The following is an 11,640-nucleotide window of genomic DNA, read 5'->3' on the forward strand; positions in this document are numbered from 1 at the left end:
AATTATAAGTTCCGGTTCTTAAGCCCAGAGTTACTTTACACGCTCACGGATCTCTACCGGCCAACAAAACCCAAACAAACCAATGTAAATATAAATTAATTGAAATAATAATAAAAAAAAAACACAACGGAATTTTTAAAGGTGCGGAGTTCTTCTTCTTTTTTTATTTATTTTATTTATTTTTTAATTTTTTTTGTGGTCACGGGACTTTCTTGGAGGACAAAAGGCACTGGCTTGCGGTGACTGCAGTGACGGCGGTGACGGCGGTGGGTCGGTCGGAGCTTTGAACGGCGAAATGTGGGGGTGATTTTATTTTTATTAAGTTTAATAGGGGAAGGGGAAAGTTCATATAGTACACACAAACATATTTATATATATATATTTATATTATATAAATAATTTATTATATATATAAAAAACTATTTCCGGATTCCCGCTCAAAGCCGTCCGGTCGGACCCTGCGGGGGATCTTCCCCACTTTTGGGTTAGAAAAGCACCGGTGGAGGGAAAAAGACTTCGGGTCTTGGTTTTATTTACAAAATACCGAAAGGTGACCATTAAATGTCCGGGATTTTTCTGGAAAGGATGCCGTTTGAGTCGCCGAGTTAGAAAAAAAAAAAAAAAATTGAAAATTGAAAATGAAAATGAAAATGAAAAATTTTTGCTCCCCGCATTTTTTTTTATTTAAATTTAAATTTAAATTTACATATTTATAAATATATAATTATATATTCACGGTATTTTACTTGACACCGGAGCTTCAACCAACTATATATATATATATATATAGTATCTTGCATTGTCACCGAAAATATTCCGAAAACCCGACCAAAAAGTTTAATGTTTATTTCAAGTACCGATTGTCACTTTACTAAAGGATATATATTTGATTTCCTTTCCAAGGAATAACCATAGTAAATAACAAAGAATGATTATTGTCGGAATAATACCAAGAAATTAAAAGAAAAATAATTTAGGTAAACCCAAACCTATATTTAATTGCATTAGTAAAAAAAAAAAAAAAGATTGAAATATACAAAAAAAAACATGACTTGTTAACATACCATCCCATAAATCTTTACCATATCTTATCAGGTTCCCTATAACTCCTACATCTGTTGCATGTTTTGACACCCCTGTAACGAACCAACGTCCAACAAAAATGGAAATAATTAAAACTACTATACCAAATATCACGACCCAACCGTAGAGACTAAACTTTGACGGAGGCCGGCAAAACTATTTCTTGTGTTAGTTTAAATCAATTTCAAACAATATATATAAAAGAAATCACTAAAAAAACAAAATTACCCCTTTGAAAAATTTACAGGCATATGAGTCGTCAACTGGCATTGTAGCAGCTACAATAATCAATAAGATAAAAAGTCCTGCTACAAGAATATCTAAAAAGCTTGTATTGCGAACAATTTTCATTGATTCTTTTTTCTTTTTTTTCTTTTCTTCCTCTTTTTTACTTTTGTATTGAACTGTAGGACCAACACGAAAGGGTTTAGTTGTATCTGAAGATGCAAACTTAATATTGAATTGTTTCTGAACACCCTTTTTAAACGATCCCATTGTTGATTTGTTTGTTTAAAACTTTTTTTCTTTTTATTATTATTATTATTTTTTTTATTCTAATTAGAGGATTTTAATGGGAATTTATATATTTTTTTTTTAAAGAAGAATTTTTTTTTTCTTTTAGTCCAACTGACCTGTTTTTTTTTTTTTTTTTTATTAATATCCACAATTTGCAAATTGCTAAATACTTGAAGACCAAATTAGCAAAGCCTCAAAATGTAATTTTTTTTTTTCCAATTGTTCCAACCTCAAAAACTTTTAGAATCCTCATAAGTAACGGTTATAAATTTTTTATAAATTTTTTTTTTTTATTTTTCATAAAATTTTTTATATTCATTCTGCTGTTGACTGTATGAAACGTGATTTTTTTTTTTTTTTTTTTTTGATTAGTTTTTAATTAAAGCTTCAAGAGCTTTAAAAGCTTTAAAATCATTAAACATTGTACCTAGTTCATAAATAACTGGTCGAATAAATAAAATCAAATCCAGTTTACTTAAAATCAATTTATCTTTTTTTTTTTTTATTATCTATTTAAATAAAATTATTCATAAATAAAAATGCATACAGTTCATTGGTATATATTTTTGAACTAATCTTGTGGCATCCAGGTAAAGAAGCCTCACTACAAATGTTTAGATAAAAGAGGCCTCATATTAATTTAACAGTGCACTCACTAATGATATATATTGTATATAAAACTAATAAACACAGAGATCACATCATTTTAAAATATCTTTAAATAGTTAATTTAAATGGTATAACAGGCTTTTTTTTTTCTGACACTTTTTTTTTTTCTATTTGAAGCTCAGTTGGGACTTTATTTATTTATTGTCATGGAGTGCCTCTGGGCCCCGTGACATGAGTGGTTAGGGTTATGTGGGCTAAGTGGAAACATAACCAGTGATAACTCTTCATCACTACTACCACCACTACCACCACCATCAGCATAGCAGAACAAGACAACGATCAAGAGGGACTGAGTCTATCTTAAGATCAAAGGTACGAGAGATTGAACTAAGCTGATGGAACCTGGGACTAATAATATATGTATACTATATTACCCTTAATCAACAACTATAACTTATAATTCAAATACAACCAATTTACCCAGCTTAGCAGTCAATGAATTATTCCACTGACCTGTAGACGGGGTAAGTTAGACAGTGCAAAATTTGCCGAAACGGAACGGAGCATGTTATACAAAAAAAAAAAACCGAGGTGAGGCAGGGGAATGACTAGATGATGCGGTACCACGTGAAAGTCAATCAGCAGGTGCGGGATGGCAGGAATGTAATCCCCACCAAAGGTTGGGACGAAAGGTGAGTTCCGGATCTACCGATAGGCTGCAGAGTGTCGGAAGCACTTTGGGACGAGTGTGGGAGTCAATTGGATCGGATGGTGGAAGAGGGGGAGCTCTCAAAGCCAGATCCACCGACTCCATACGTGTTCCCATTGATGTGTTTAAGAAAGAAAAATGGGGATCTGCGGATGATTGCAGACCTGAGCGAGCTTAACTAACACGTTAAACCACAGCCTATAGATTTGATAAAGATTGAAAGCATACTGGCAGAGATATCCACATCAGATTCTAGAAGGTTTTGTGGGAGTCAATTGTTTGGTGTACATTGACGACGTGGTAATTTATACCAGTGGGTCCACACTGAGCCATATACAAGTCGTTAAGGGCGTGTTGGGGCGGCTAGAGGAATATAGGCTGAGAGCAAATCCGAAGAAATGTCAGTTTGCGGTGACAGACTTCGAATACCTAGGGTACAGAATTTGTGAAAGTAAAATATTCCGGCTGCCCAAGCACGTCAACGCATTTGCGGATTTGGCCATCCCGAAGACTGTGAAGCAAGTGGAGCGCATAGTGGGGATGGCGAATTGGTTCCGGAGATCGGTCATGAACTTTGCAGGGGTCACAGAGGCAATACGGTGTGTATTGGTAACCGCTAAATCTAGTGCGAATGCAGAGAGTAATTCCAAGACCGGTGATGGTTCCTACCGTGTTAAGAAAGGTATTTCGTGGACGGCTGAAGCGCAGAAGGAGTTTGAACATCTGAAGGGGATACTTTCGGATGGTTCATACTTGTGGATCTTTGATCCTGCATTGCGAACAGTGTTACAAACTGATGCATCTGCCCTCAGTGTGGGGGCAGTGTTGTTTCAGATAGATGAGAAAGTGGGAAAAAAAGTGATCGGCTATTACAGCCATCGCAATACGGGGCCAGAAACGAGGTACAAGGATTATGACCTGGAACTCATGGCTGTGGTTAAGGCGGTAAAGAGTTTTCATTGCTTCCTGTATAGGCGCAAATTCGAGGTTTGGGCGGATCACAGGGCGTTGGAGTTCCTGAAAGGAACTAAACTAACTGTGGCCAGGCAGTACAACTGGCTGGAATTATTGTCTCAATACTCATTTACGATTTCCTATGTTAGGGGGGGGAGAACGCCGTAGCAGACTTGCTGTCGAGACGGTGGTCTCAAAGAGAGGAATTCTCACCAAATCTGATTGACGAAGAAGGCCAACTCACGAAGGTCCCAACATTTACAATTACAGCAGGAGCAATAACAACAAAGAGCCACAGGCAGAGGGACGCGCTCTGGCAAGTTTACAGGGATTCAGAAGTCAAGCATCTTTGGCAAGCGCCAGCCAACAAAGCATCAGGGCTCCTTGAGGAGCTCCACAATATGCTCATTGGAAGCTACGCAGGATACCCAACTTATGAGGGAGTGAAGAAGAAGAGGCCGGGACCAGGCGAGACGGAGTGGGCAATTGAAAAGGATGTACTGCTTGCTAATTGGGGAAGAGTAAGAATTCCACCAAGTGCTAAGGAACTAATCAGAGCGTTAGTCAAATTGGCACACACAGCACCAATGGGAGGAAATGCTGGAGCAAAAGCCACAATGGCGATTTTGGCAGTCTCATACCGATGGCCCAGAATGGTGGAAGATGTGAGGACCATAGTGGCTCAATGCTTGACGTGCCAGCAACTTAATCCACACAAAAAACCGCCATTGGGGCTGGCGGGTAGAATACATGGTGGAGATTCGTGGACGCGGCAAGCCTCCCAGTCGGCTTGCCGGTGGTTATTATCACAGACCGGGGCCTGCAGTTCGCAGGCGATTTCGACAGAGCTAGTGAGAGAAATGAGGTGACGCGAGCGAAGACGACCACATATCACCCACAATCGAATGGTGGCACGGAAAGGGTGATTCTGTCAATCAAGACTTACTTTAGGAAGTTCACTGAGAACGAGAGTAGCTGGGTTGAGGTGCTACCAAAAGTTGAGGCGTGGTTCAATGCTATGGTTCACAGCGTAACGGGCTTCTCTCCGGACACAGAGATGAAGGGTCATGAGGTTGTGTTAGTGTTCGATAATGCGATTTTGAAAAGCGCCAAGCGAGCGAGAAACATGGCACTGGACTTAAATGAGCAGAAAGTGTGAGGCGAAATAAGGAAAAGGCTGGAAAAGGCGGCTGGAGTCAATGAAAAGACTTTCAACGAGAAAAGAACACAAATGAAGTTTGTGGAAGGCGATTTAGTCTGGGTTGACGGCAGCATCAAGCCAAAAAAAGGTTTGCGAGCGCTCAGGCCGAAGTGAATTGGACCTTACAAGGTGGCTAAGGTGATTAGCGAGCAGGGTTATGGTTTGGAAAGTTTGGCTGAGCATCCCGGGACACTTCATGGCCAGAAAGTGAATGTGGAAAAGCTGTGGCCGGTGAGCAGGGGTGGCGACGTTGAGGATATTTACAGTGAGGGAGCCCAAGACGGAATTTGGGCTGAAGCAGTTGCTGTGGATGCTAGGTCGCAAGAACCGTTATCCAAGCTCCTTCGGAGCCTGGAAAACCCGGGGGTGATGCCATGGAGTGCCTCTGAGCTCCGTGACATGAGTGGTTAGGGTTATGTGGGCCGAGTGGCAACATAACCAGTGATGAAGAGTCATCACTACCACCCCTACCACCACCATTAGCATAGCAGAACAAGACAACGATCAAGAGGAACTGAGTCTATCTTAAGATCAAAGGTACGAGAGATTGAACTAAGCAGATGGAACCTGGGACTAATCATATATGTAGACTATTAACCTTAATCAACAACTATAACTTATAATTCAAATACAACCAATTTACCCAGAGAACACGACATTTATTTATTTCTTGTTACTTGTAAAATGGTTATCATCATCTTTATCACGTATAATCAACATACATTATAATGTGAACATAATTATGTTCAATCAGATCAAAGGGTTAGGTTTATTTTATTATTGTTTTTTTTTTTTAGTTACAAGTCGTATACCTTTTTTTGTAACAAAATTTGTAACCCAAATTAATTAATCAATTTTTTTTTTTACTCCTTTTAAACAACAAACAACAAACAACAAATATAAATAATAATCACATCAAACCATCAATCAATACAATTTTATATCAAAAAAAAAAACGATTAATCTTATCATTTAAACACGAATTCTTATTTTAAAAATTATCTTTGATTATTTTATTATTTACTATTTTATTATTATTTAATATTTTCTACAATTTTTCTATTATAAAAATTGTTAATTAAATCACTTGCATTGCCGCTCGTGCAATCATAAGCTTTTTACACACCTCACTTGACATTGTCGCCACAGTTTGCAAATGATTCCTGCAGAAAATTCGCCTACTGAACCAATTCACCATGACATTACTTCCGACATTTTAGATCAACCTATATCTACCATTATGTCTCCTCTCGACTCTTTTGCACATACTGAACCCTCTTCAGCTGAAGATACTTCAGATCCCAGCAGCTCTACTAACAGTTCCTGTAACTCTTCTAATAATACCACCGACATTAGCAACAGTGCATATTCTCATGTAAAAACTCCCATAACTCTCCCAAATACAGAAATTGACTCTCCAATGGAGGAAGAAGAAGAAGAAGAAGAACAAAACAATAGTAACTTCAGCCCCAATAGCCAGTCTAGCAGTGTCGGGATTTCCTCAAGTAACAATAAACGACTAGTTTCAGATATGGATTTTTCTCCACGGCCTCAATCAAACGCATCAACTGGAGCAGCTTTTCAACAGTCATCTCCTATTACATCTACAAGAACTCGTTCAAATGGTAAAAATTTTTTTTTTTGTTATTTCCATTATTTTATCTGACATTTTTTTTTAGACCACCATAACTTTCATTCGCATCATAACTCTAGTGTATCTTCTATTTCGGCAATCCCTCCAGTTCCAGAACAAAATTCAGATGATGAAGACCTTAGCATGCCTTATACTGATTTGGAAATTGATCTCTCTAGTAATCCAGTCAAAATTATTTCACGTAAAGGGCGCGTCAACTATATTAAATACCAAAGCGCATGTATCCGACCTGCTGTTGGAGATATCCTATACCTAGTATCTGCCGCTTGGGTTGAATCTTTTGCAGATTATTCAAACGACGAGTTTGCTGAAACTTTTGGAAATTTAGACGTTGTTAATACTTCAACTCGACGACTATTTTCAGCAACATTGTCTAAATATGTGCCTCTTCCCAAGCCGGCTTGGGATAATCTCGTCCAATGGTATAACCCAGAAGGAAAAGATGGATTTGATTACTTTTCTCTTCCTCGTCAAGTCATCAAAACTGAACCTTTAGAATTTGATTTTTTCCCACTTACCGTTTACACAAAAATCTTTACTCGTCTCGCACTCTCTGCTTCTCCAAATACCAAAATTGTCATTTCCAACTCTTCTATAGGAAGCGATTTTTACAAGGCTATTTTCTCACTCTATTCCCTTCCTCAAAACATATTGTTTGAACAGATTCGCATTTGGGGTGTTGTCAATACTCCAGACACCCTCAGAATTATGAAACAAGATACGCCACTCGCTCAATATCCATTCAAAGCTATGACCTCCAACCTGCATTCCATTACTTTAGATCCTAATGAAGCAATTTCTAATTCAAGCCTTGACAGATTCTCATTCATCATTTTGGAGGTCAAGGAAATTAGTGATAATACTTCTCCATGGCCCTCAGAACAAATCAAGCCTCCTCTTCCACCACGTCGCAATTTACCGCCACCTTATGCCTTGGACGAAACCAAGAAAGATTTAGAACCTGAAGAAAGCAAAAAACAAGAAGGAGATAACCAAGAAGAAAAAGTTGAAGAAGAAGAAGGGGAAGAAGAAGAAGAAGAAGATGATGATGACAACAGTTCTGAAAATATAGCAACAGTCCCTCCAGCTCCACCACCATCACGACAAAAAATTACACAATCTTATTCTTATCGAAACCAATATTCCGCCCCAATCGGAACAATTGGTCTTAATAATTTGGGCAATACTTGCTATATGAACTCTGCACTTCAATGTTTAACTCATGTTCCAGAATTGGTAAACTATTTTCTTTCGGGTTATTTCAAACGCGAGATCAATCGAACAAATCCAATCGGCTATAATGGAAAAATTGCAGAGGCTTTTGGTGATCTTTTGGAACATTTATTTGGAGAAGAACGTTCGGGCTCTTCATATGCATGCCGACCTTTTAAAACAATCGTCGGTAGACTCAATTCTGCATTTGCAGGTTATCAACAACAAGACACCCAAGAATTTTTGTCCTATTTGCTTGATGGCCTTCATGAAGATTTAAACAGAGTTTTGAAAAAACCTCTTACTGAAAAACCTGATTTGAAAAAACATGGTTCTCATAGCCCAGAGGAAATAGCACAACTTGCTGAAGAGTGTTGGCGTTTACACAAGCTTCGCAATGACTCAGTAATATTAGACTTATTTGTCGGCCTTTACAAATCTACTTTGGTTTGCCCGACGTGCCATCTTACAAGTATTACATTTGATCCATTCATGGACTTGACCCTCCCTCTACCATCAAACGAATACTGGAGTAAAGATATGCTTGTTTTCCCCAAAAACAGTAGCCCAATTAAACTGGCTGTGGAACTTGATCCTAGCGCCACAATGAACCATTTACGAAAGTTTATTGCTGATAATACGGGCGTCGACCCTAGAGCTCTTCATTTTGCTGACATTTTAGACAAGCATATTTACAAAAACATCAAAGATGGTAATGTTAACGACCAAATAACAACTTACGATACCATATATGTTTACGAAGCAGATGCTCCTCTTGATCGATATACAGAAGTCCTCAATAATGAAGATGAAGAAGAGAAAGAAGAAGAGGAGGAAGATGATGATATACCTTTTGTTATTCCTGTCTATCTTTTTATCTCAGCAGATGGCCAAAGCCGCAAAGCCCCATTCCCATACTACATTACTTTGACTCAATCTGATGCTGAAAACCCTTCCATCATTATTCAAAAAATTTTGGCAAAACTATCACAATATTCTACTTCCGACTTTTTCGATGCAGCAATTGAGCGAATTAGTGATGGAACTTTGAACTGGAAATCAGTTATGAGCATCTTAACTCCACATATTTGCTACTCCTCTAAATATAATCATGACATTCCATATACTGGAGGGCCTACTGATACTCGCTGTACGTTTCTTGAGCGAGTCGAAGAAATATCAACCAATGTTTCTTTGGGTGCAAGACAAAGGGAGTTACAGCGACAAGAGGAAGAGCGAAGACAGCAGGAATATGCCAACTACAACAATTATCAAGAACCTAATATGGAACAAGATGATGATTCGCTTGATGATCTTCCTGCTTACGAAAATGCTGTCACCAACTTTATGGGAGATGATTACAGTTCTCAGTTTACTAAAAACTCACCACCTCCTCTTCCTAGCCGTGCTGATTACACTCCAATTGAAAATCCCAATGCCAATGAAGATTCATCAAGTAATCAAGCAGAGAATGACGAAGAGAGTCAGTCCAGCTATGATAAAAACTCTGATGATGTTGGGAGACTACCTACTCACAGCAGCTCATCTAATCTTCAATATGCAGGTAAAATGACTCCTGAAGATCCAATCGCTAACAGCGACCCTGCCTCAAGCTACGAAGAAGATAACAATTTCCCCAAGCCCAAGCAGCTCCCATCTTCAAATTACAGAGGAGGTCTTCCTGGAGGAAGTGGGAATGATGAGGAATTTGAAGAAAAAGCTTCTGAGGAACCAGCTAAAGAAAATGATGATTTTGATGCTTTAAATTTATCTGGTTTACCTGATTCTGATACTTCTTCTGTTTCATCTTTGTCATTTAACGGGCCTCTTGAAAATGAAAATACTAATAATAACCGTCCAGTTATAATTGTTAACGACGACCAAGCATCTGGAGACGATCATTATGGGTCTTCTCTTTCCCCTCCTTCTCCCCCCTCTACTAATAAGATTTACCACCATACAAATCGCTACGCACCTACAAAAATTAACAGAAACTATCAGCATAACCGATATGGTTACAACAATAATTACTCTCGTTTTTCTTCGCGAGTTCCAGACTTTATTCGTGACACTGATTTTGATCCTGATAATAAACTTATCGTCAGCCCCTCGGCTCTTGTTGCTATTGAGATTGATCAATCTCGTTATGATTCTTTGTTTGACGAGAAAAACCTCCCTAGATTGTTTGTCGAAGTTGTTTCTCAAGAGATTCAAAAGCGAAGAGAGGCCCGTGAAGTTATGCGTGTTAAGGGTGCCACTCTTGACGATTGTTTAGATCAGTTTTATAAGACGGAAGTTCTTGGAGAAGATGATTTGTGGTATTGCACTAACTGCGAAGGCTTTAAGCGTGCATCTAAAACTTTGGAGTTGTGGAAAACACCAGATGTTTTCATCATTCATCTTAAGCGGTTCTCTAGTTGGCGCGAAAAAATTAACGATACGATCAACTTCCCAATCACTGGTCTTGACATGAGCCACCGCATTACAGAAACAAAAACTAACAGCAGATTTCTTGATACACCTCCTGAATCGATTTCTGTTGACGAAGAGGACAAGAACTTGGTTTATGATCTTTTCGCTGTTGACAACCATTTTGGCTCTGTTCATGGCGGCCATTATACAGCCTATGTCAAAAACTTTGCCGACGACAAGTGGTACTACTTTGATGATAGTCGAGTCACGGAGGCCAACCCTGAGGAGGCCATTTCCGGTAGTGCTTATCTGCTCTTTTACCGTCGGCGTGGCTCCTCTCCTTTAGGAGGTGAGCATATGAGTGAAATTTTTACAACTATTGAAGCTGAACGGGAAGCTAATCAAGATAGCAATTCCTCATTGGACGCCCACATTGACCCCGCTGAAGAGGAAAAACGGCTTTTGGCCAAGCGCTTTCCAGGAGTTGGGCGCTCCCTTGGGGGTGGTAGCGGGAGTCTTGGGAGTAGTGTCGTCAGCAATTTTGGCAGTAGCGTTTGCGGAACTGGGAGTGAATTTTCCAGCACCTCTGAGCTTCCTAGCTCTGCTGAAGAGGGTACCAACATGGCTTCAAAAGCACGGTTTAGGAGTGGTTTCATCGGCCACAGAAGCAGCAGTAGCATCAATAGCAACGAATCAAACGACAGTGGTCACAGCAGTGTGGGCAGCAACCAAGGCGGCCTTGACCAAACTCCGTTCTCTGGTGAACTTGGTCCCACAACAGCATCCGCTGGAAACCTTACTCGTGACCGGGGCAGCGGTGGCAGTAGCAGTATGGATGGCAGTGCGCAGGAAGATTTGACAAGTGAAATTGACCGCCAATTTGTTATTCTTAATCCTGAAGACCAAGCTCCCAAAGATGTTGAGTTGGATTTAGAGGTAAATAATATGGATGAAGATGGAGATGACAACAATTCACTTTATGATGATGCTGGATTTCAAAACTTGGTGGATGGAGGATACCATGGTACACGTCGAGTTGAACGACCTCCAGTAATGGCGGTTGAAGTTCTTAAGCCTGATCAACTTTTGCCTAAAACAAAGTCAGAATTTAATATCGAGTTGAAGAATAGTAAAGAATCGCTGGAATATGCTAAAAACTCACTTCCAAGTCCTAAATCTGATGACTAAAATAATAGAACTAAAAAAAAAAAATGAATGAATGATGATGATGATGATGATTTTAACGACGAAATGACTTTAAAGATTTTTTTTTTCTTTAAAGTAACTCAC

General features: G+C 39.0%; 3 protein-coding genes across 3 annotated transcripts; 2 read left to right on the forward strand and 1 right to left on the reverse strand.

Moving 5' to 3' along the window:
* Positions 1-3,346: 3,346 nt before the first annotated feature.
* Positions 3,347-3,640, reverse strand: SAPINGB_P002585 (uncharacterized protein; the record flags this gene model as incomplete). The annotated part of the gene is made up of 1 exon (XM_031997303.1): positions 3,347-3,640. One exon carries the CDS (start codon positions 3,638-3,640, stop codon positions 3,347-3,349), a length of 294 nt encoding a protein of 97 aa, XP_031853194.1.
* A 632-nt stretch (positions 3,641-4,272) lies between these two features.
* Positions 4,273-5,483, forward strand: SAPINGB_P002586 (uncharacterized protein; the record flags this gene model as incomplete). The annotated part of the gene is made up of 3 exons (XM_031997304.1): positions 4,273-4,430; positions 4,823-4,948; positions 5,219-5,483. The coding sequence occupies 3 exons, from the start codon at positions 4,273-4,275 to the stop codon at positions 5,481-5,483; spliced, it is 549 nt and encodes a 182-aa protein (XP_031853195.1).
* A 745-nt stretch (positions 5,484-6,228) lies between these two features.
* SAPINGB_P002587 (uncharacterized protein) lies at positions 6,229-11,538 on the forward strand (the record flags this gene model as incomplete). The annotated part of the gene is made up of 2 exons (XM_031997305.1): positions 6,229-6,697; positions 6,752-11,538. The coding sequence occupies 2 exons, from the start codon at positions 6,229-6,231 to the stop codon at positions 11,536-11,538; spliced, it is 5,256 nt and encodes a 1,751-aa protein (XP_031853196.1).
* Between the last annotated feature and the right edge of the window lie 102 nt (positions 11,539-11,640).

This window comes from Magnusiomyces paraingens, assembly GCF_902498895.1.
Source record: "Magnusiomyces paraingens strain CBS 517.90 genome assembly, contig: contig2, whole genome shotgun sequence".
Classification (NCBI taxonomy): Eukaryota; Fungi; Ascomycota; class Dipodascomycetes; order Dipodascales; family Dipodascaceae; genus Magnusiomyces; species Magnusiomyces paraingens.